General features: G+C 39.5%; 2 protein-coding genes across 2 annotated transcripts in view; one reads left to right on the top strand and one right to left on the bottom strand.

Annotated features, from left to right (window-relative positions):
* The first annotated feature begins 5,015 nt into the window (after nucleotides 1-5,015).
* Nucleotides 5,016-5,504, top strand: LOC139730025 (actin-binding Rho-activating protein-like). Its single transcript, XM_071640942.1, has one exon. The coding sequence runs from the start codon at nucleotides 5,016-5,018 to the stop codon at nucleotides 5,502-5,504; it is 489 nt and encodes a 162-aa protein (XP_071497043.1).
* Nucleotides 5,505-13,776: 8,272 nt separating this feature from the next.
* The window catches only part of LOC139730034 (uncharacterized), a 67,607-nt gene continuing 54,688 nt past the window's right edge, over nucleotides 13,777-26,695 (bottom strand). Inside the window, exons 16-20 of the mRNA XM_071640950.1 lie at nucleotides 26,056-26,133; nucleotides 22,763-23,158; nucleotides 20,425-20,543; nucleotides 15,993-16,156; nucleotides 13,777-15,264 (exon numbers count right to left, since the gene is read on the bottom strand). Of these exons, the coding sequence (XP_071497051.1) occupies nucleotides 15,138-15,264; nucleotides 15,993-16,156; nucleotides 20,425-20,543; nucleotides 22,763-23,158; nucleotides 26,056-26,133 (884 nt within the window). The 3' untranslated portion in view covers nucleotides 13,777-15,137. The remainder of the gene's footprint in view (nucleotides 15,265-15,992; nucleotides 16,157-20,424; nucleotides 20,544-22,762; nucleotides 23,159-26,055; nucleotides 26,134-26,695) is intronic.

Here is a 26,695-nt window from a genome sequence, read left to right as displayed (position 1 = left end):
TCCCCGGTAGGCCTATGTATGAAACACAGACCTGGAACTGACTTTCAATTCAATTCAATTCAATTCAATTCAATTCAATCATAACCCCCCCCCCAAAAAAAAGCAACAACAACAACAACAACAACAACAACAAACAAACAAACAAACAAACAAACAAACAAACATTACTAACAAAGGAGTTTTAATGCAAAGAGCAATCATGTGTAACTGTATCAGATTACAGTATATTCTTGCTTTTTATACCCGCACCTTTCTAACTAAAGGAAGATAAATTGAAACTAAATATGAATTGGCTTGTGACATCGGGGCCTATGCACGGACGAAGGAGTCGCTGAAAGAAGTGTCAGACACCAGTCACATGTACATGAACTGTACCTGGAAAAGAAAATGCAACCGATATTATTTGCGATACACTCCTTCCACCATGTGTTTGCGCACGTTTCTCGTACGATCGACTTTACGGCTATTGATCGGTCCGGCGAAACGACAATTGCCGGTATTGAGAGCAATTTGATTTCAACGTAATTTTATAATCTACGCCCATTCTTATTCATTTTCTCTGGTAAGAATATTATTATTTGCACAAGTTGAATTAATGTAGACTATTTTAGGAGGCATTTTAGTTTTGTATATATCATGATGGTGAAACTGCACAGAATTTAAAGCCCTGACCTTCTGTCGACAAAAATCGTGGGTGGATAGCTTTTGCTTTTGGCAACCAGCGGCTTTGTTTCTCTACGTCATCGATCACGACACACCCCTTTTGAGGACAGCCACTCGGAGCGCGCTATTTTGACTAGACTGATTGACTGGACACGAGGACACGGGGTTCGTTTGTCTCACGGAACCGGTCGTGACCAGTTCGCTACGTTTTTTTTCCCCAGGTCAGTCATAGCTTTCCCTCCTCGCTGGACATTACAGTGGACAGCAAATACAGTGACCAGGGAGGTAAAAATAGAATACATTCCTTACGATGTATTTGCACGGTTCGAGGCCCTTTATCATCTTTGGTATACTACTGTCTCTCCCCGCTCTCTCTCTCTCTCTCCCTCTCCCTCGCTTAGGACCCCTATCTATTTTCGTCTCTCGTTGTATATTCACGCGCCACATTCATTTCAGAGTTGCAATGTTTACTGTCGATTACAGTTGTACGCTGTGTGCGTTATAGGCATTTATAGGCATATAGAGATATATTATATTGACGTGTTATATATAGACCTATACAAACATTATGTAGTAGGACCTATATCCAGGGAGGTGTATCTCAACGGTCATACGTCGTTGTCATATCACTGTGGATAATTAATACACGAAAGACCGCCAGGCAAAGGGATAATCTTTTGGTCCCTAGCTGGCCGGGCTATCTCATACATATTTTCCCCCGCTCCCATCCTTATTACGTTAATTGTGCGCAGGCCTTTTATTTCAATATTTATGACAGTGCATTTGTCTCCCAGCAAGTTTAAAAGGATTGAGTGACTGCATTGGCCTACTATAATAATACGGAGCTACGTGCATGTGTAAATATATACATCGAGGATGCACTGAAAAAAAAAATCCGTCCACGCCTCTCCACCCCCCCCCCCCAACACACACACACACACACACACACACACACACACACACACACACACACACACGCACGTATCTATAGGCCCCTTTGTACTTTTATGGGCAGGGTAAGGATAGATCAGGGAGGTGGGAAGAGACCTCTCTTCCCACCTCCCTGGATAGATCTATCCCTTTGAAGTACGTTCAGTCCGGAGTAAAGGGAAATGGTTAAGAAGGAAAACATGTGATGCAATAAATACAGAAATGATATTAAAGAAGTATATAGGATATGTTGACTAGCAATGCCAAAGTCGATTAATAACCAAAACCGCAGGAAATAATCTTATTAACGGCACGTCGAAATAATCACAAACTATATAGGCCTATAGCATGCGTTGTGATAATTTTACAGATATCCACTGAACTTGCATGGTGTTAGGGTTAAGAGTTGTTTTAATCCCTTTTATCTTATTATGCCTAATGGACCAGCCCCGAGTAATACGTTTAGAATGATGAGCACGAAACAGCTTTCGAAGAATCGAGATTCGGCAATTGCAATGGGGAAAATAGTCTAAATTTTGCATCATTCATCCTATAGATCCCTTGCGCATGTCATGCCTGTAGTATAATAGATGTGATGAATATTTTTGTAAAATATTCTGGCATGAGTTTCAAAAGTGATTGCAAATATAACTCTCGTATATCGTTTGCATCTAGAATATTTTGTAACGTTAACAAGAAAATGATTTATTTTGTTTGCGACAAATGCGTTCATTTTTGTTTATAATATGCACTGACAGAATCAGTAACGTGCTTTCGTCGTAAGGAGCCTGCGATTGAGCAGAGCTTACTAAACGGGGTAAAGATACCAGCTGGTGGTATACGAGACATAATACATGTCGTATAGGCAAATGTAATATACCTCAATTACTTACAACTCCGTTTTTCGAGGTAAACGGCATGGACAGGCAGGGTTTATTCTAATGAAAACTTACCTATTTTGTAATGGAGCGTGTATATCATAACTTGTTAAAACAATGTATTGTGTAATCCTGTGTCTAGTTGTTTGTTTCTTTTGACCCCTCTGCATGCTCAGTGGGTTTGTCACTGTGGTATTGTTCGTGCTTTTATTGGCATCGGTGCTATAGCTCCAATAATCTTGTATCAATATCATAATATCGCAAAAATTATGATAGGGATATAAAATCCTGTATCGTTACACCCATGATGCTAAAATGTTGCCATGACCTGAAGTGACCAGACAGCGATAACCCAATTACGACCGCCCCGCTGACCTGGACAAGATGGTCGGAATGCATGCATGGTCACGTTATTGGTGGCGTGATCAGTAGGCGCCTTTTTATAGATGCTGCTTTGTTATTTCGGGCGGGAGGCGGGGGGGGGGGGGGGTGGAGGGGGCAGAAATCCGGAGGTACATGTATATACAATACGCGAGGTCATTCGTCTTCTCACGATCGATGTCATGCGCCCAGAGACGGAGTTTGTTTACTGGCCAGGCACCGTCAAGGCTTCATCGCTGACCGCACGCCTGGAGAAGGGGGGGAGGGGGGGAGAAGACAAAAACTGACCCAAGCAATCAATGAATTAGGGAAATGGCGTACCCATGGTACAGACTGCATCATAATATCATAAAATAGAAGCATATACTAAGTACACGGAGCAGCCGCACATCAGGGGGTGTTTCATCATGGTTTCACAATATAGTTTTGGTTGAGACCTAACTTCATGACTGTTTCTAACATTTTTGGTTAAATAATGAAGAAACCATGCATTCATGAAATCTGAAAGAACATACTTCCAAGAGGAAATCAATGTTTATTTGATGAATTGGTTTTGAAATGGCTGAGACATCCAAAACAGAGCAATCCTAATAAAAGGTGAGACCCATATGCACTTTTTATTACAATTGCGTTGTTTTAGGCCTATCATACTTTGTCTTTTGATGTTTCAGCTGATCCCAAACTGACTTTCGTCAAATACATACATGAACTTTGAATTCCTCGTAGAATGGTATATGCCACACTACTGTGTTTTCTTGGTATCTCATCTCCACCAATACTGTACATCCCTTTAAAAGGCCAGGCACCGTCAAGGCTTCATTATAATATCACTGACCGGATGCCTGGTCCAAGAAGAGGGGGGGGGGGGGGGGGCGTCGAAGACAAGTGACCCAAGCAATCAATTACATAGGGAAATGGCGTATACCCAGGGTACAGTATTCAGGGTACAGGTATTACTATTTATATATATATAAGAAGCGTATGCATGGACGCGGATGGAGAAGCCGCACATGAGAACTCATGTTTCACTAAAATCATCGCCAAGTCATCGATATAATATCAGGAAAATACACAGTACTGTTGTCCCTTCCGATTGCTCTGTCTCAGAATGATCATTAATTACTTTCCAATGCTGTAGAAGAAGGGAGGTACTGTCAGAAAACAGACACGAACTCCCTGCATGGTTGTGGTAACGCCACGCAGGGAGGGGGGAAGAGAAGCTTATCCAAGAGGAGATACAGCCGAGCACCTCCTTGATATAGGGCCTACTAACATAATTTGTTTCTGTTTTCCCTCGTTTTTATGCCTCCGCCACGAAGTGGTGCCGGAGGCATTATGTTTTCGGGTTGTCCGTCCGTCCGCTTTCGTTTACGCAATAACTTACGAGTAATATTTACTGGAATTTTACCAAACTGCTGCTGTCGTTGTTTTCCAGCATTATTGTAATTGGTTCTACACTGTAGAATTATGCTTATCAAATTTTGAAAATAAGAAACAAACGAAATCGAACTACAGGGCCGGCGCAGCCATGGGGGCCGTGGGGGCTCGGGCCCCCACACTTTTTGTGCACCATACAAAGGAATACATAAGGTGTCATCACTTTGGGCCCCCACACTTTTTTCAACCCGGAAGTACGTATGTGGCACTAAGATAGAAATAGAGATCTTGAAGTATGGCGGAGGTAAGCTTGTGTGTTTTCTCTGAAGACCTTTTTTTTTTTAACACCCGGAAATGTGAGGGGAGAGAATGAGCTGAGGACCTTTTTTTTTTTTTTTTTTTTTTGCTTGTCAGCTGAAGAAACCCGGAAGTGGACGGGGAGAGATGAGCTGAGAACCTTATCTTTTTTTTTTTTTTTTTTTTTTGCTTGTTAGCTCATGAAACCCGGAAGTGTGCCCCCACTCTTTTGAAAACACTGCGCCGGCCCTGAGTAATAACCGTAGCTTCCTCTTAATAAGTGTTTCTTCTTCTTCTTCTTCTTCTTCTTCTCCTCCTTCTTCTTCTTCTTCTTCTTCTCCTTCTTCTTCTTCTTCTTCTTCTTTTCCCATGTTGCAAATTAAAAGGCAATATCATCTTACTGTGCTTTTTGAATGTACAGGGAGGGGGTGCTTTGGACACAATACCTCAATCACCTACGGGCGATGTCTGCATGAAGTGGACAACGATATGGAGATCGGCTGCGACGCGGACGTCGACGACGGAGTGGGCGGAAGCCTGAATAGCCGAATCGCCAAGTGGAAAGGCGTGGAAGAAGAACATCGGCAAAAACAGCTCATCAACCCATTCTCCGAGTGGGAGGGCGCCTCCACACGAGCGAAGTTGGATAAAGATGACCCGAACTACGCGCGCCCCGTGGAGGGATCGAAGACGGCAATCCGAGGACAGCAGGCCGGACAGCGCATCAGCGGCGAAATACACCAGCTCGTGCGCATCTTGCAGGAGTGCGCGCGGCGCGAAACCCTCGCCGACGGACGCGTGCGCTTCGCGATCACGTTTGGCAAACTCTTCGAAATCTACGCCAAGATCTCCAACAAACTGGTCGGGATTCTGATGCGCGCGAGAAAGCAGGGGCTCGTCCAGTTCGAGGGCGAGATGCTTTGGCAACGTCGGGACGACCACGTGGTGATTACCATGTTGTGTGATGTGTGTTACTGAATTAAGGCTTTTTATTGTTACCGAAACTCATTTGATCTATGACACAAAATCCTTTGATCAATTTTGCTATTCAAATGAGTGTATTGTAAGGAGTTCATTAACTTGTGAGAACATAATATAACCACGCATTTGAAAAGTGGACAGAAGTTTTGTGCCTAAAAAGCATCTATCTGGGTGGCTCAACGGACAACCATTCACAGGTCTTTTTGCCAAAATTTATTGAATTCTACCAGTCTTAGATAGGGTCTACAGCAGGGGTGTGACGATCAAACTTATGAAGAAAAAAAAAGTCTTTGAAGTGCATTTACATATAGATATTTCAATGCATTTGAATTGCCAAAATTTATGAAAAGTGGGTTTTGGGCAGAGTAAAAAAAAAAAAAAAAAAAAAAAAAAAAATCTGAAATCAGATGACACTCGAACCCTATTACTTGTATCCCTGATACAGCCATGTATGGTACAAATATCATATATTCGGTATAAATGACTCTCACTACGCAAGAACTACGCAAGAACAACCTAACTACGCTAGGCAGCAACAAAATGTCCAAAAAGAAAACAAAGTATTATATGCATGTGTATTCATGTCATCTCATACGGGTGTTCAAGAGTTCAGGTTTGTTTCTATGTTTGAAGTGCAATTACATTTTATTTAATTTAGACTATCTTTCTGAATCAATTTCTCTCTCTCTCTCTTTCTCTCTGTAGATAGGTAGGAAATAAGATATTCATATGTTCACATATTGTACTAACAAAATGCAATTACAGTACGTTAGACACGGTAGCATAAAGCAGCAAGTGTAGAGATTGGTATAGTCTTGGCAAAACTGGCATTCAAAATCTGAATAACTTGTGTCCAGTGTCAATGGCACTAACAGCATAAAACAGCCTGCTTTGCACAGCTTGTGAAAACCTGTCATTTTATTTACATGTAGATTGTCTGTGTATCTTCTCTAGTGTATCTTTTCATTTTACTCATGTTCGTATTCTCACACACTATATTTAATTATCTTTTATTCCGTATATCTCATGTCATTATGTATAATCTACAAGAATTGTATTCACTGGTTTGTTATACAAAGTTGTGCTATTCTTTGTTTGTTTGTACTCTCGTACCCCGAGAGGGGGTCAAGAGTCAATAAAATCCTAAAATGTAGTTCTAATTCTGATTCTAATCTATATTATGTATGTTGACTTATCCATGGGATTCCCATACTTCTTTCTAACATGTTCAAGGCATCTTCAAATTGCTTTACAATGTACTTATTTTCCAAAAGGCATATTTTTCCTCTAAACAGGTTAAATGTGGATTTTGTGAAAGCAGATATTGTACAATGACAAATGAGAATTGAATAGGAATTGAATAAGGTTTGAATTATGGAGAGTAACAAGTTGAATAAAATGTCGTGACAAACAATTTACTATAAAAGCTGATATTTTCGCATGCAGATATTTTTGCTAATGAGGTCACAGACATTTTCTCAAGATATAGTTTTTACAATTTGACACCGAGTGCACTTTACACATCCATTCACTCTACAAATTGAATGTGATCAAGATTAGGTGGGGATACTTTCGCATGTAGTCAAATTTGCAGCCCTACAGTGACTCAAAAAATTCACAAAAATTAAACCCCTACAAGAATACCAGCTTTTACAGTATGTCAAATGTAGACTAGTGAAGATATTATGTGATCCAATTGAGAAACAATGAGCTTACTGCTGACAATACTACCCACTGTGACACTTTACAACAAAGGAATGACAGCCCTACATTGATGGAAATAAGCACTGAATTGATCAGTGCTTTAGCAGAAGCCATGATAAAAGAAATTATGGGGGTACCGGTACATACCTAGGCAGGATTCGAGCAGGAGTATGTACGCCCATGATTTCTTTTATCATGGCTACTATTAAAACACTGATCAATTCAGTGCTTATTTACATCAATGTAGGGCAATTTGTCAATCAGTTGGAATGAAAACATCTTGACGGAAGAATTTCATGAATTTGAAGAAAGGAATAATACTTTGTAATGCCTTTTTAACGGGTGAAAGAAAGACCACTCTCCAACACCATTACCTACTAACTACTTGCAGTGACACATCAATAGTGAATAAGGTGTGACGCTAAAGAGGGAAGAAACACACAAGAAAGCTTGGTATATTCACATCTCAATGTTTAATGCTGCAACATCTCGATCCAGCTGTGGTATGACATTCAATAACTTTACAACGTATGTACGCATCTGAGAAGTACAATCTTGCTTTATCCTTGTTAAGGGTGAACTGCTTTTGCTTTTTTTTTTTCAAAGAGATTTTAAAATCTACACTGCAAGTGACAGACACATCAACACACAAGAAAAAAAAAATAAATCAATCACTGTTGAAGTGGGAAAAGAAAAGCTTTGGAATATATACTTGATAATCTGTACATCAAGAAAGACGATTAAAATTGATATTAGTTTAATACTCTTCAAAGCCAACGCAACATACCCTCCATTATACAGGTGTGTTCTTCTGATGTGCAAGTAAGTGATTGTAGGTGTATGCCACTATGCAGTGTGTATTGTATGTTTATCAGCTTTGCAGCTGTACATGAGTTGAATTAATGAACATCGAAACCAAGTCACATTGTATGTAAATGCATATATACAGGTACATGTGTTGTTTTGGCATCGTACATGCAGAAATGATTGTATCATATACGAACGAGAACTGTGCACTGTTCATATCCGACTATAATTATTTTAGAGGCATGTGTTCATGACGATTCATAAGATCAAGTCATGTGACCTGCGTATATGAAAGATAATATCGCAACATGAACCACATAGGATATTACAGGGGATGACGACTGTATGAAATGCTGGCACAGGAATAACATGCATGAATATTTAGATGTACAATGTATTCAGGTTTGGCAAATTTTTTTTTGTCTTGGCTTTCCATAGTAAGATGGTGCCATAGGAACATGGCTGAATAAAGTTCAACAAACACACAATGTTCATGACCTTTTGTTCTTCTTCCTGTACGAGAGTTTCCATTAACCCCGACATGAGATTCTGCTTGAAACTATGGCATGCTTAATCATCACGGAGTACGAGTCCGAGATTGGAAACTAATAGATAAAAATCTGTATTGTTAGAACCCACAAGGCATGCTGACAACAATACCATTACAGAGCCTCTCACAACAATCAACATTTTTGAGAAGTAGTATTTTTTTTTCTCTCTCCCTCATTAGGATACTGTGTAATGCAACTCTTGGAATACTGCAATTCTTCCACATAGCATCATTGATTATAAAAGGTCTGAATTCTCCACACAATTTTATCAATACAGTGGGACTGTAGCATGGTTTGAGACTATAAGAGTGCCACATGTACAGCAATATAGAAAACAAAGAAGTTTCTAGTAAACCAAAAGAATTACAAATGTAGCATCGATACATATACATTTTACCATGTAAAATTTACCCAGACTATAACGTTGGCACATCACTTCATGTGCTGTCTGTATCAACTGTGAAAAAGACATGAATTTGATGAGTAAATATCTGCCAATATTCAATTTGTCCATAAACTAAAGGGCACTTCATAATCATAATCCTGGGACCGTCAGAGTCAAACTTCTTGTGCAGACTGGAGCCTCAGCACTCCAATCTTCATTTGGGAAACATATATGTCATGAAATGTACGAGAAAGGAATAACTTTTGGCGCACACTTCTCCAAACGCCGTTAATGCTGATACGACATCATGATCATGGATATGTCCATCCATGTAGTCCTGTCAGAATTCAGTGACACTATTCATAAATGTGTGGAGACTACAGCTTGTGGGGAATACAAGTATTACTGAGAGCGTGATTTGCAAAGAGTACCTTACGAGCACAGCTTGTGGCATTGCATGTGTAGACTTTTAACCTTTGTATTACATAGAACATGTTAGGAATTGTTTACACAGGAATACTGCAACCAGGTTTATTGTATGTAGAATTTTACCGTCAAAGAATGTTTTAAATCTTGATAAAAAGCTTCACATTAGAGTACCTTAGATATCCAACTGATATACATACATCTTAGTGCAAGATCGCTGCATTCGAGAATACATGGGGACTTATTGATAGACATTTATCAGGGGCAGTCTTTCTGTGCTTGCATTCTGTCTTTACAAGCTCCATTACACTAACAAATTGACTAATGACACGGAAGTACACTCTTCAAGGCAATAAATTTCATTCATAATCAACAATGCATTTTTTTTTTTTTAAGGCTGTACATTCCAGTTTGGTATCCATATACACTCTTCATCCTAAGCTGAAATAATAACATAGTTTTTTGACAGGTGCATGGCATTAAATCACAGGAGAAATGAAAACAGCAAAAATATATAGAAATAAGCTCGTGCAAGGATGGCACCCAACAAATAATAAACTCTGTCAACAAGTTATGTATTCCCAAAATACAATATGCCTCTACTAGAAATTATATTTCATCATAAATGAACTCTATAAATAGCATTCTATTGTATTTAGTCTATGTCACAGGGCATTATACTTTGAGATTATTTTCAATTTTCTATTTCTACACATTTCAGCATTTCTCTTCTTTGTTTGTTTTGTTTGTTTTTTCTGGGACTGTACAAGAGATAATAAACTGTACACAGAATTTATATATCACTGTGTCTCGTTACTGTACAACATTATGGACACTAGTATATTTACAGGTTAATATCATTTACACAATATTTACATGCATCAAAAAGCGAAAAACAAGTGGACAATTATTTCTTCATCCAAACTTAAAACGCCATTTCACAAAGAATCACAAAACAAAATCGCCACTTCCACTCACCTCTTCTTCCTCACACACACAGCCAACTGAGATGTTCTCCAAAACATTTTGGTATTTCTACAACTCTTTAATCCTTCTGTTTTGGGCAGTGTGAACTCACCCGTTCACTCAAGCAGTGATAGGTTTTTCACGCGCTGACGGCATCACACGATTCTAAAACGTTCCATATCATGACAAAGAACTGGACCCAACTCTTGAATTTTGCATCACAAATAAAACAAATGTCTGTTCTCTAAACATCTCTTCATTCTCGTTCTCATGTATGCGTCATATAACAACACATTTCTCTTACTAGTTCAAAATAAAGAAAGCAGTTCCTTGCTTTTTATTATCATGTGTTTCTTTTTTAACTTTCCCCCTTAAACTATGATCCAGTTTTACTGACATGACATACAACACAAGAAGAAGTATGCATAAATTCCATCTAGGTCACAAAAAAGTCTGCCTACTAGATTGAGTTGTATGAAACTACAAAGTCCTATGCAGCGCACTGCTTTATTCCACTCCTAATTCAAATAAAACACTTTGGAGTTTGAAAGATAGATAAGCACACCAATGGAATGTTTTGTTCCAGGAAAAAAGAAATGAAAAGAGAAATGGATGATATTGCTCACCCTGCAAGACAGCTTATCATGTGACTAATCACATGACATGACATGTCATGTGACCTGCCACATGCCACCTACGGACAAAAGCGATGTCCCCAATCATGCCGTTTCTCAATACAGAACTCAACGCTAACTTAATTACAATACCACATTTCCCTCATGCACAGTTTCAGCTGAAGTACAAGTCAACACACTATCACTACCGATGCCTACTCAAATGTATTAAAGTCTTCTTTTCAATTTCTTTTTTTTTTCACTAAAATCTCTGACATTCCTGAGAATGCTGGATACAATGTACCGTGATGACAAGAATTTATTGGATCACTCTTCAAAACGTGAGCCAACCCATGCTGCGACACTCGTGTTAAGAAGAACTACCATAATTTACAACTTCAGGAGTTTATTCAAATTCATGAAATTCTTCCGTCGAGATGTTTTCATTGCAACAGATTGACAAATTGCCCTACATCGACGTAAATAAGCACTGAATTGATCATTGTTTTAGTAGTAGTCATGATAAAAGATATCATGGACGTACATACTCGAGCAGGATTCGAACCTGCAACCTCCCAGTTTCTTGCTTTTTATTATCATGTGTTTCTTTTTTAACTTTCCCCTTTAAACTATGATCCAGATTTTCCTTACAAAGAAGTAACAATCTTACAGGAGTCCTCAACAGCTTGGCACACAAGTATCTGCGTAAAGTGTGACCTCTGAGTTAACTTCTGGACAGAACCTGGGTGGTGACGTTACATCTGACAAATGCATCCTTGGACATTGATATAGAGCCCACAATCGCCTCCGTAAGGCTATTCCTGCACAAGCAAAACTTGTCTGATAAGAGAAGTCTTCTATGATAGTCATGCAATATAGAAGTCATTAGACCCAGGATACATCACAAACTACATGCAGATTAAAACACACAGCTGCAGCAACCAATCGGTATCATAATACCATATGACTATAACACACAAACCTCTTTCAAGAGAAAATAACACACTTTCATAAACTATATTTGCAAAGAATATTGGAAGCCCGAAGAACACTAGAAATCTTCACGTTGACAAAGTATACAAATGTGCGTCTACTGCAGTAAAGAGACATTTGGTTGTGAGAGATCAGACAAGTGACAAGAGATAGTGCCCGCTTCTAATTTTTCCACAACAATCTGGAATTTTAGGTCTCAGGAGTAATCCCTTCTCATTATTGTTAACAATTATCAACAAAGGAAGTTTGAGGAGGAATGATTAAAGATTACCTGATTTATGATCTAAATTAATCAGAGTGAGCACACACAAAATTCATCAGGAGAAATTTTATCATTCCTCCCCAAGGATGTAATTGGCCCTTGTTTTGGTTTGTCTTGGTTTGTTTTGGCTTGCTTTTGTTGTTGTTTTCTTTGAGGGAGTTTAAGGGGAGAAAGGGGCTTTACATCTTTTCTTCTTTTTTTTTTATTGTGTCTTGCATGCAGCCATCCCATAAAAGGTGATGTCTTGTTTCAGCCGAGCAGGAAAAAGAGCAGGACGTATGAAGCTTACTGCGGGTAAACTAGACATCCCGAGGTCCATTTCATAAAAGTCTTATGAGCGACTTTTCACTCATAAGACACGCCTATGAGAGACTTCATGAAATGGACTTGAAAGTCTTATATAGTGACATATGGGCGACTTTGGCCATTCTGAGATTTATGTAAAGATTGTTATGCAATGGCTTGATGAAATGGACCTCTGGTCCCAACCCAACCAGCTTACATCCTACTTTTATCCTACAATTCTGTCTATTACCACTCCACCTGTTTACTTGTCTGATCCAACACTATAAACTTTACTACAGCCACTTCTGAATCCAGCATCCCTACATCAAAACAAGATTTTGATGAACTCCATTCAACTCAATCAGAAGAAAAAAAGCAACAAAATCTGGACTGAAAGATCTTATCCAAAAAAAAACAACAACAACCACACACAAATAGAACAAAATGTGCAGCTAAAATGGCATAAGACTTAAACCTTTCCAACCACACAAAGGCAAACCTATCCAGTCAACTACAGATTTGTTCCCAAAGTTGATTACATTGCACGGTACAATGTGGACTCTACACTATAGGGTTCAAGAACACATCTCAAGGCCAAGGAGGCAAATATAGTCAAGTAAGACTATAAGGGGCACTTCTGACCCCAAATAAATCATGGTAAGGCAAAGATAAATAATAAAGAGAAAAACAAACAAACAAACATATGATTAAATTCTGGACACACAGTTTTGCAGTCTTTTCCATCTGTGATGGGTGATTCACACAAGTTTTCCACTGTTTGATAGGGTAGCTTCAATGCGAAAAATCACATTGTGAAACTGATAAAACACATCTGTACGATTTTACACGATAATATTGCAAGAATGGTCTGGCATGCTCAAGTTTGATATGATTAGAGTGCAGTGCATTGGTCAATGAAGAAGATATTAATTCAACCAAAAAATATAAATAAATAAAATAAAAAAATACATACACACATCTAGTATTTGGATTGGGCTTTGTATTTCCTTTCCACTTTAATGACCTACATAATAGACAAATTAAGTATTGCTCATTCTCCTTACAAATTTGGCCAAACAAACTTCAAGTATATCTTGCCATATGTCTCGCCATGCTGAAGAGATAATACATGTCTTACAGGAACAATTGAGTAGCTGATAGATAGGAAAGTTTCATACACAGGAACTGCCATAAATTGATTGCTTATAAATTCCATCTAACGTCATCGCAAATAACTTACTCGTCAAACCAATCATTCCTGAAAATTGTTTTGCGGATCTTTTTTTTTTTCAGTCGTGTCAGTGGTGGGGTCTGCTCTCATGGAACTGTAGCTTAGGCTGGCTATTTTGAGTCTTACAGGCTCGACTCTCAGTTAGCAACCAAGCCTTTCAATCTGAGAGCCCGGGTATACAGCAACTGATCATCCCAAAACCAGAGCACTAAAATCTGCAAGGTCATTTGGGTTATTTTCTCCTTCTTTCTTCTTTTAATAAGTGGAACATCTCCTCAGAAACTGCAATAAACCTTTTGTGAAAGCTACTGCTCGAGGAAATACTTATTGCTCTGTAAAATTTGAGCAAATTCTGCATATTGATGGGAATACAGATTCACGAGTTTCATTTGATACATACATTCCCATGCCACACGTATCCCATCAATAATTCAAACTTTAACCATTCAATAAAGGTCTTCCACGTACTTGATATCGACTTAATACATTTCTCACTATATATCATGAAGGAGTGACTAAAGAATCTTGTCCTGTGGCAAAGAAACAAAAAAAAAAATACAGTTAGAGTGATTTACACTACCTTTGAATAAATACGAGTGATTGTTCAGCACATTTTGATACAGAAACAATTCAAGTATTTACAGACTCCCTTGAGACTCCTACAGATGATTGCACAATGGGTTGAAATGCGATTAAATCCGGCATTCTACACGTACCAAATCTTTATCTGCCTTCCATGTCTTGTTCGTAGTTTCCATGCATCGTATCAGCACTCCTATTGATAAAACGCCTACACATCGAAACGCAAAGTTAACACTTCTATAGTTTCGCCATTGCATTCTAGGAGAGGCCTAGACATTTTCCACATTGCTACAGGAATACCGTGATTGGCTGCAAAACATGAAGGCTGTATCCAAAGTACTGTAACAAAGGAGCTTCCATGGTACTGGTTGTGTCACATGTTAACTATCTACAGAGCTCTCTGTTCGGCCCCTCGACCATCTGGATGGGCTTATGCTGCCCTCATTGGGCATCACCGTCCAGGTTCGGGAGACTACCATATCAACTTTCTCCTATTCTGGACAGGAAAGGCAGGCTATCAAGAGGAAAACTTCAGGTATCACATATTGGCATATATCTCCTCCTCAGCTCATTTTGTCAAACTCTCTCTGGAGTATTTTCATTCTTTTTGTTCGATAATGATGGTGACACTCAGATGCTAATACAAATCTGAAGTAACCACCACCATTGACCTCTGACCTCTGTGACCTGTTAATCAGGGTCACCCTCCTGCCCTTGTGCTTTCTCTAGTTACACATCTATCCTATCTGGTGACGAATGTGCCACTACGGCAACCTTCCTATAAGTTGATCTTTGGCATGATTGTAGAGTGCAACCTCCAGGCCTCAGTGCTTTTTCGTCGTTGACGTTTTCTTGGGCTGCCAGAAGGTGCTGTTTATCGTGAGACCGTCGATCTGGACGGACATCGACTTTGAGGGCACCTTCACAAACTGCTTGCCACCGGAATTATACCTGGAGAGGAGAATGTCCCAAAGCGAAAAAGCCCACAATTAACATAGCGTGTTTTAGCATCTTAAAACTTCAAATCCCGAATCGGTCGAGGACCGAAGAAGTCTCCTCTTGAGACTCCGTGAACAACTATCTCCTTGTATCCGTACAATATAAGTGATACAACAATATTAAAGTAAACAGTAAAAAGTTTGAAATGAGTTGATTGCACTATGGGTGATTCAGACATATACACACATGTCATTACTCTCAGTCTTTCTCTACAAAGTAAGTGAAAGCTGGCGGAATAGACAAATATTTAGAAGACAAAAACATCTGGATGCCATATCTGTGGAGCATGTACGTGTAAGATTCAGGAGAAACAACAATTTAAAGACATGTGTTTCACCATGCCCCTAAAGAATGCATTGTATCAAACATCTGATCAGCTTTAATAGTCACATCAACAACAATGACTTTTTGCAGCCTAAATCTAATTGTATAATATTGTTGAAAAAAGAAGCTTGTCACTGCAGAACACCCTAAAGTGACACTTTCTTCATTATAAACTGAAAGAAGTTCTACTTTGCAAAAAAAAGAAAAGAAAAAAAAGAAGCCATCCACATGATGACCAACAACAAATTATTACAGATGTTTATTAAAGTTAACATGTTTCAACTGCAATGTAACTACAGTTGATATTGTATGAGGGATATACATGTACTCGTAGATTGTCAAAGTGGGCCACGTACTTGTAGAGGGAAAGGGTCATCTTGTTGGTGATGTGTCGGGGACCCGTGCCAAAGACCTTGGTCAGTTCCTCCGACTCCGGCGAGAAGACGTAGAGGGAGCGGAACTGGAGGCTGTGGTCTCGGAACAGGATCATGAAGTGCTTCTGATCGGACTTGGCAATTTCCTGCAAGATATAATGTCGGATGATGCATATGCATATCACTTGATATCATTTATGTGTATGAAAGCACACCCACAAAGACACAGGCCCAAATTCACAAAGGTGGTTTCACCTTAATCCATGGTTTGTGCAACCACGGTTTATGCAAATTTCATCTTTGTAAACATGACTGACAGATTGCCCACGCCAACTGACGTCCAGTAATGAACGCACATTGATACGCGCATGGTCCATGGTCTAAGATTAAATCACTTTGTAAAATTGGGCCAAAGTTTTTCCACAACACTAATACACATTCTTAACCCTTCCTTTACCAAGCACTTTGTACAGTGTGTACAATGATATGGGGTTTTCTGGGCCAATCAGCACTCAGAGCACACAATGGGTTAAAGCACAATGCTCCTCCATGTTCAGGGTAATTTTCTTTTCTCTCTTCTTTTCTTTTTTGAAATAGAAGAGTGAAATCACTCAAGAATGGGAGATGTTTAATAAAATTCAAACGTGTCACGATACAGTTCTGTAATCTTAAAGTCAACGAAGTCTAGGCCAATAATCTACCAGCTACAAGCCTGTCATGATTGCCAAGTCATCATAACAGAAGAATAATTTGATGCACAGGACGTAAATGTTTCTCTTTGGTGAAAATTTGAACACAAGTGTGTGGTGATGACATCACATTGTCTAATTTGAATATATGTGGTGTACAGTGTCCATACATTTGACAAGTCTGAAGTGACCTACTCGTTCTGGGGTTTGCACTTTCCCTATCAATGTTTCCTGCCCTGGTTTCCCATGTTCTTTCCACCACAGCTAGTCTTCAATCTTGTCTCAATGTGAGCAGATAGATAGTAGAGATTCCTTTTCCCCCTTAGACTTAGTCTCCAGCCTTCAAGGCATGATTGTAAAATTTGTGCTCTGACTTTGCCAAGACATCATTTCAGGAGGTAAAGAAAGATTTGAGTTTCTCCTGAATAGTTAATTTTGAACAGAATCCCTGAAAAAAATTAAAGTGTGCAAACCATTATGTGTCTTGTGCAAGCCAGATTCCCTCCCCTCCCCCCCCCCCCCCCCCCACCCCCGCCCTATCATGGCATAAAGATTGAATCATATCTGAACACAGGTTCACATCAACAATTGAGCCACTGCTTGCAGCTCAACAAAAATTTCGTGTGACTACCTAATAGAGCATACAGGCACCTTTGCAGCACACCACCTACTTCATTGAGACCAGTCCTCCAACAAACAAAACAACACCACAAAACTAAGCAAACAACAGACCCGGGGGATGAGATGGGCTACACATTAATGAGCACTGTATGTACTGTATGTGTATGCACTGGGGGGGGGGGGGGGGGGGACAAAATTTGGACATGTGCAACATAGAAACTTTACCATACTTTGAGCTCTATGCAATTTTGTGTGTGCAGAGCTTGTTTATCTGATATCTCGACATAATGGTACATCCTTGAGAAATTTAGACAATGCCCAAGCCTAATCTTCACTTCTCAGAACAAGAAAGAAAGACAAACAAGCTAATGTACCCACAGTGATGAACCGGTGGATCTACAATTAAAGTAAGCACACAATGCTTACACTCATTTGCATGACAGTCTCCTTCTGCCCTTTCCAAAGCATCAACTTTGCAGCAAATGTTTCATAATACCTTGTAAATTGCTTCTGTAGATGAATATTGACACAGCTACCAAAACACTCTTTTTTTTTTAAATAATCCCATTACATACAACAGGGCTCGACACTAACGGTGGCCCGGTGGCTTGGGGCCACCAAAAATGAAAGTCGGGCCACCAAATTTTTAAAAAGGGCAAATTTGGTGGCCCGCCTCGGGCCAACAAAATATTTTGAAAAGTATGTCAATAAATTCGTAACTCTTTGCGCCGGAAATTAGCACTTAAATTTGTTCAAAGGATGGATGAAAAGGACTGAATGAATGCCTGAGAGTGAGTGTTGCAAGTTTGTTGAAGTTTATTTATGAGTAGATATGTCCAACTTCTAATTCTTACTATCATAAATCTTACATATTTGACTCATTTAAAAAAAAAAGGACTTTTAATGTTTTTTATTGTTTTTTTTTCGGGACACCAAATTTTTCTCTCGGGACACCAAATTTTTCTCTCGGGCCACCAAAATTTGAAATTTAGGATTTTGGTGGTCCCATCGGGCCACCAAACAAAAAAGTTAGTGTCGAGCCATGCATACAATCAGAGCTGGACAAAATGGCTTCTGCAAAGGTCACTGCACTTTAATTCATGCAGCAGTGCCTTTGACCAACATGAACTTCCAAGTTGGGCAGGCAGGCACAACTAAGTTTGTGCAGCAGGACCCAGGATTTCTCCCACAATGCACTGCAAACAAGAGCTAACTTCTTTTTGAACAATGCATTTAAACATTACTGATGTCAGCGTGAGGACAAAACTTGCCAGGAAAACTAGATTTTTGCATCATCCCCAGGATTTCTCCCACAATGCAATGCAAAAGAGAGCTACTTCCTTTTGACTGGTCTGTAAACAATATGCTTCATTTACACCAAGTTCCCAGTGGCCATGGCAGCCCTGACTGCCTGAAACATAGTGCACCTGGGGGTAGGTGGGATATTCCCCTTTTTTTTTTTCCTTCTCTGTATTCTAGTCTCGGCTGCTTCAGTTCTCACTCCAGTGAACGTATAGCTATCAGACACCGTTCTCACAGCATCTGGTCAGGCTAGACTACACATATTTCCCATTGCATCTCACTTCAGATCACCTCCACTTTTTATTACAGCCCATTTCATGCTGTAACGTTTCGTTGCATCCACCTAGTTTTACTACAGCCTATGAGGTATCTCATAAGCACCGGGATTGCAGCGGCAAATTTTATGACAGCTTAGAAATCTAACACAGCAATCACAGTCTATCACAATTGCCCATCCCCTCCCCAGAAATGTCTCGCGTCCATCTCAGTTTGTCCTTGGTGGCATGTTGTATACATGTCATTACTGATCTGAAGGGATGGTATAGCTTCAGATGGGATGGGACTTCAGGTTTTGAACTTTCTTTCTTTTCTTTTCTTTTTTGATGACGATCATTTTTTATATCGTGAAACCTCTTTTAATATGAAATATGAAAGAGCATATAATTCTAAGAGGAATTCAAAGTTTATACGATGAAAACTGGTTTTGAAAATGGCTGAGACAACCAAAACGAAGTGATCCTAATAAAAGGCGGGACCCAGCTTTTATCAGGATCACTCTGTTTTACTTTGTTTTTGGATATCTCGGTCATTTCAATACAAATTTTCATCAAATCAAATTTGAATTCCTCCTGAAATTGTATGCTCTTTATCATTTCAGAAAGTGGTTTCTAAGTATCTTGAAAACAGTTAAAGGCTGAATCCTCATCTCAACCGATACTATACCATCCCTTTAAAGGGGAAATCCAGTCTAAATATGAGTTAGTCTGATAAAAAAGAGTAAAATCTTACAAGTTCAACAATAAAAATTTGACTGACATTGGATGAAAACTAAGGAAGTTATGACATTTTGAAGTTTTGCTAATTTCTGCAAAACAGTTCCCGTACAGTGGATATGAATACGCAAATGAATGAGCTAACAATGTCATACCCTTACAATTTTCCACTGATCGTGTACAATGAAATGATGAAAATTCAATGTTTCTGTCATTGAAGTCTGAAACATGACGTTATTCCTGGTTGAATAACTTCAGAATAGTGATCAGTTAGATATACCAGGATTTGATATTTTACTCTTTCTTATCAGGCAAACTTATATTTGGACTGGATTTCCCCTTTAAAGTTGGACGATTGTCACCCCTAATGGTACGTTATTTCGTAATCTCCCGAACGACCGAAGTTTGTGCATGCAATTGCGCAATGCCAGACTCTGTGCTATATCCACAAATGTGTGGGACAATGCTGCCACTGAGACACGTGTGTGTACCCATCATACACAAACATTGTGACCGTGAGCTGCGGTGATTGGAGGAGAGAGGCCAGAAGACGTGTGGCTCTTTTGGCCTCTCTTCATGCGCATGCGCACTGAGAGTATGCGTCCATTCGGAAGCTCTCGTGACTCGGACAGCCATTTTGGGTCAGGAGATTTCTAGTCTAGTGTGTTGTTCGCTGACCCATTGAGCCAGCCCTATTCTCATTCGGTGTCACTACATTTGATACCGAATGGGGGAGGCAGCGTGTTGCGTTCGTCTCCGTGCCGCACAAACCACTCGCCACGATTGTAAGGCTTTAAGGACGTGACTAACCTGGAGAACCTTGTCTTTCATCTTCTCATTGACGGTGCCTGCCAAGATACAGTGGCAGATGGAGTTGATGATGATGTGCCGGTTGGACTTGGCAGCCGGCTTCACGAAGAGCTTGGGACCTGCCGAAGAAAGATCACAAGATGATAACCTTTCTCCTCTCCGACATCTCACTATTAAGATGGAAAAACATTTTACAAATTCCCATATTCTTCAAGCCATCCTAATACTACAAATAGCTGTATTGGAATAACAAACAATGACAATTCCTTCACGCCTAGAAAAAAAAAATGAAACAAATATAAAGTAAAACATAAATTCTAACGAGAGGGTGTCTCCCAGTTCCAAGCAGTGTGTTTTTCTTTTATTTTCTTTTTTACTGCTTTATTATATTTGAATTGAAAGGCCATAACTTCTAAAATCTATGTTGTTTTGGGATGTCTAAACAGCAAATACTGTAGAATTTTATGGATTCTACAACTTCCACATTATTCACATTTGCCTATCATTTTTTATGCCAACTCTTAAACATATTAACAACCTAAGATGTTTTACCGACTCACTCTAAAACATGACAAATAAGTCATTCATACTTATTAGATTCTTTCTTCTGCTTTGATAGTACAACAGTTCACAAACTACAATCAAACCCTTTGCACTCATAAGCAATGTCTACACAAATATATACTTCTTTTTAAAGAGAAAACTGCCCTTTAGCTTCCTCCTCATGGTAAAGATTGCACATATTCAAATCTCTAGGAAAATAAAATACAAGAGCTAACTACAAAAGAAAACAAAATAAAAAGTAAACAATCGCTAGTACCAACTTTTGCCTACTAAAGCTGTTCCACAAGACAATCAAAGCTTTTATTGGGGGATACATCGATCCAGTTTGCCAGGTGTAAAGAAAAATGCCGAGTGTAAAGATATAATTTATTTGGCTGGGGATGATTGTCATCCCAAGTCGTGGAAACTGACAGAAACTGATTTCAAACAGTCACAAACTGGCCTCGTGTGAGGCCATGTGTTGTGATTCCCTGCTTTATTGTGTTTGGTGACCTTGTTATGGATTTAAGAGCAGGATATAAAAGAGATAGTGCCCTCGCTTGAAGACATGTGACAACTGTTTTTACTTCAGGAGAGTGCTTGAAACAGCAGGCTACACAATGTGCATTTGCAAAGGAAAACATCGAGAGCCAACCGGTGATCAAATCAAATATTTAGTCGCCACGCACTAGGGCTCTAGACGGAAAATAAAAAGAGATAGACAGAGAAAAACCCACCCCTTTATGGGAAGACAACTGAATCAGATCCTGAACCATCAAAGAAATATTGTTACAGATTTTTTTTTTTCAATGTCTCTTCAAGCAAGCTTTAGACATATTCTAAATCCATATGCATCTATTCTATGCCACAGAGTTTGAAAACACAAAAATGCAAAATAAAGACTCAAGAAAGAAAAGAAATCCATTAAAACAAGTATATATACACCATTTTCACCTACCTCTCAGACACACACACACACACACACACACACACACATTCATTTTGATCATACAAAACAAGATATAATACAAAATCAAACAGGCTTTATACACAAGTTTTTAGTCAAAATAATAAGGTTTTGATGGTTAGAATACTGCGCATTAATTGTGAGTGTCAAAAGTACAATTGTAAATATGCTTATTTGGCTGTCAAAGCAGCAATAAGCTATTAGATATTTTCTTTCACGGGAATGGTAGGTGCGTGACATATACCTGTATGCTGTTTAGATGAAGCATTAGTTTGCAAATTTTGTTATTTCAAATGTTATAGACAAAGACAACAAAAAATAAAATCATAATCATGTCATGCTTGCAATGTAAACATTGAAATAAAAAAAAAATCATGACCAAACTTAAAATCTAAACTTACATAACTCAAATGAAAAGAAGTGTTTCAAAAGAAATATAAACAAGCTGCTCAATACACATGAAATAAACTATTCAACAAACATAAAAATTCTACCAGCAGAGTCCATAACAAACTGCTGCTGTAAATATAGAAATTAGGATGAGATGGCAAGGCGTCTTGAGGTAAGGCTAGAGACTTGTGGGAATGAGAAGACGAGAGGGGAATGCAGTGGACGAAGATTGAGGGAAGCCCTCAACTCAGGCAGGGGGGAGGGGGGAAGTCATTCAGAGGATTTGGGCACCATGCATATAGCGAGCTGCGACTTCGCCCATCGATCTGCCTACATGCAGCTGGCAAAGAAAAACCCATGCAAAGAGTGCACGACAGGACGTTGGATGCAGATATGGCTACAAAAGGAAGACAGAGAATGCCTCGCTGATCCACAAACCAGAATAGTCCAGCTGGTGGTGACTACCGCCGGAGCCGCTGCTCTCCTGCGACGCAACGCTCGAAGCCACAGGTCCAGCGGCACCCTCTGGGGGCGACATGGGGCTGGCTCTGCTGCTCTGCGGCCCGGACTGGAGAGTGCGTGGTGCAGAGTCCTCGACTGGGGACTCCGCGGGGGTGGTGCGGCCCGGTAGGGTGTTGGCCCGAGGCCGGGGGGAAGGGGGCCTACGCTTGACCGCATCGGGGACCGCCTTCGTGGAAGAGGGGGACTTCTTGCTCCCGTCATCGCTGGGCGGGACGGAGGGTGGGGCAGCGGCGTTCCCCTGGGATGAGGGTTGGGCAGTGCTGCCATGTGCTGCAGGAGGTGCCGAGGCACCCGGGGCACTACTTTGATTTTCTTTTGAATTAATGTCAGAGATGGAGTGGGCATGTCCGGGCAAAGAACAGGCAGGCAATGGACAGAAAGAACGGGAAGAGAAAAAATATTGTGTACTTTAGTACACCTGGACAGCAGACACTCTCAGGATTTCAGTGGATACTAATAAATTAACTTCTTGGATTACAGATCTTATGATTGTTAATCTTATGGCCACAGTGTTTAAAATGAATCCATGAATGAAGTTAAATTTATTGAATAAAATTATCACTTGCAGTATCAGAAACACAATTTTCCCACTAAAACCTGTATACAGCACTGAAAAGCAATTGCTTGGCAATGTTTTGATACAATAGGATGTCTGTTGAAGCTCACATCTTTCTACATGAAACAAAGAAATGGGATCAAAAACACTAGTGTAAGATATCAAAATATATGCTTGTACACTATAGCAGTGATTTACAACAAACAATCCTGATATACATTGCATCAGGTACAGCACTTCATATTACTTTCATGTCAGTGTTGCACACTTACATAATAGTACCTAGGGTTTTTGTATAAGATGCAAAGTCGAGGTCTGCATAATATCAAAAATAGGTCAGTAACTCAAGGCAGGTAAAACACTGCATTGAGCATTTCTTTCTTATCGTATGATGATATTTTCGAAAAAATAAATCAATGGGGCTATGACATTGTTAGATTCAAGGAATCCCTTCAGGAGTAATGTGAGACATAAAACTTCCAATTCAAAACGTCCAACCCTCAACAGCTCATGCGGGTGTGGCATGTGCATGATGTACACACAAAACACGAAAAAGGAGACAAGTCCTTTATCTCTCTTTCAGTTGCTGCCAAATGCTTGGGAACCCTTTTTCACAGAGTTGCATATCATCTTCAAGCGAATGCACACTTGCCACCTTTTTTGTGCTAAGGCTGTGGGCCTGAAATCTACTGATTCACAGGAACCTTGCACAGTGTATGTTGAATGATGCATGACTTAATTCTATGGAAAATTCTACAATGTTCACTTCAAACTTGAAAAAAAAAGTTGTGTGCCCAGTAGAACAACGCAAACGCACACAAAGTGCGCAAGATATCTTACACACTGGCTTGCACTCGCATCATTCTTCCGGGCACGCAACAAAAAGTCAATGTAATGATAAGGGAATGACGTCCCCTGAATAACACAGTGGTATTAGTTGGGTGTAACAAAGAATGCTGTGATTACAAATCTATTGACAGAAACATATAGACAAAGAAGATGAATCTTTGATTTGATGGAAAAAAAAAGAATACAGACAAACTGTTTGGGGAAAAGGGAAATACACAACAGTATGAACAAGATGAGACATAAAATACTTCAGAACAGACTAAAATCTTTGATGATCTGAAAGAGAAAGAGAAATTCTACTGTGATTGGCTGGTTAATCTGTGGACAGTTCAGACAAGTACAGAGCGCTCTTATTACAACGAATATGGGTACAACGAAATTTCGTGGCCATGAACTAAAAATTCTGGTTATAAACTTATCACATATAAATCTTTATATCTATCATTTGTTCGGCTATGACAAAATTTTGATACAACGAAGGCAAAACTGCCAGTCCAAAAGACTTTGTTACAACCGGAGCCGCCTGTAATAGTGACACACAAATGACATTATATCACACCAGGAACCAATTTATGGCATGAAGAAAGAGGATTTCAATTTTTGTAGACGATAATAACGGTTATTACAGTTATCAGAGCAGCAGCTGGGAAACGTGGGATCAGTTGCAAGAATGCAAGTTTCTTATTGAAGAAGGTGCGAGCATTGGACCGTGCAACAACTGCCAACCTCTTCACCAAACGAGCCTCCATATCAAACATAATGAATGCAGTTGCTGCAGAAATGTGGTGTAATTGCTCTACAAGAGAGGTTTTTTTTTTGGGGGGGGGGTTGTTTTGCTCTGTTTTTTTCTTGCAGTCAAGTGGCTTTTTTGATGACAGCTTTTTTATTTGCATCTATTGCAACGCATTTGATTACACTCATGAGAATAAATACAGTATATCTTGACAGCCCTCCTCAGTGATATACACACCATACAATATCATCCCCAGGAAATACCGACATACACACTCTGGCTTTCCAAGTTTAAAGGATTCTTAAATTTTTCCTGAGCATGTCTGTTTCATTTGAAATATGTATATCCCTTAAAGCCGTGCTTCTCAGCCTTTTTTAACCCCTGGCCCACTTTGGCTCCAACAGATTTTTTTGAGGCCCATAGTTACATGAAATGATGAATCTTTTTTAATTAACTTTTGGCCAACATCACAGCCCACCTGCAAGAGCTTTTCTGCCTGACAGTGGGCCACAGCTCATTAGTTGAGGAGCAAGGCATTTAAGTGTCTTTCTTCAATCTAACATTTGTGATCATCTAACACCTGAACCTTCCTACTCGCCAATCTCTTTTTACATGGTTACTTTAGAAAACAAACTGATCAACAAACATCCTTCATCCCTCCACTTTGAATTTACCAAACTAATTTGAAGTAAAAGTCACTTCACTGGTTCCCTACTAAAATACATCATCACAACGAAAAAATGTCACTTTTGTTCAGTTAGCCATTGCTTCCCACTCCTACTGTAATTACATTAAATCCAAAATTATTGCACTATGTACTTCAGGTTATATACAGATTAGATGTGACATACTCTGTATCAGAATGATTTTATTGGCTCCTCTGATTCCAATCATAATGAACACACAGCGTAATTAGTCACAAACACATTGAGTCAGTCAAATTCTGCAAAAAAACTGCAACTTAAGTAGGTGTAATTGGGCTGTTAGAGGTGGGTACAACAAGAAGGGGTTAATGTATGGTGAAGTTGACAACGATGAGGGTGCTTCTGCAAGACCACACTCTTTACATACCAGAAACCGGGGCGGCTGCCGCACCCGCTCGGGGCTCCCCCTCTGATGACTTAATGGTATAGGACGTCTTCTGTGCACCTGAATGTGAGTGCATTGAATACATAGGGGTGTTTGCATGCATGACTACGGGAGGGACGGAGGTCAAGTGCTAATTCAACAAAGATAAGTATCTCCAGGCTTGGTGACATGCACACAAGAGAATTATGGGAATAACATTCAGAGAAAAAGGTAGTGCCATCTATAAAAAGAAATTACAAGAAATGAGTGGAAACTTATCGATAAGTCAAACTGCTCCAATACGTGTACTTCTGATTAACAATTATGTAATGATTACACTTCAGGAGTATGTCATCAAAACTATATCTTCATTTCTTTGATGCTTTCGCAGGCTGCATTTTGTCCTTGATTTCTTTCAAACAGCATCATTTCGACAAACTTGCCCTCTGGCTATAGCTAAAGGAATAATTTCCTTGCATGCTTAAAATTGTAAGATACCGTGTCTAAGACAAAAATCATCACCCCTTTTTTGCACCAAAATAATTCAAAGCAGTATTCATTCTTCAAATGCAAAACAGAAGGTATGTATCCCATAAACACTCACATTATCATAATCTAACCTTATTGAATCATGCATGTACTG

This window comes from Diadema antillarum, unplaced genomic scaffold (genome assembly GCF_040938485.1).
Source record: "Diadema antillarum isolate AM-2024a unplaced genomic scaffold, OU_Dant_1.0 seq00000286_RagTag, whole genome shotgun sequence".
NCBI classification, from domain to species: Eukaryota; Metazoa; Echinodermata; class Echinoidea; order Diadematoida; family Diadematidae; genus Diadema; species Diadema antillarum.
This window is presented reverse-complemented; position numbering and strand designations above follow the sequence as displayed.

What these genes read in the sequence shown, in the direction of transcription:
- LOC139730025 (XM_071640942.1), top strand. Translation starts at nt 5,016, where the DNA reads ATGGAGATCGGCTGCGACGCGGACGTCGACGACGGAGTGGGCGGAAGC.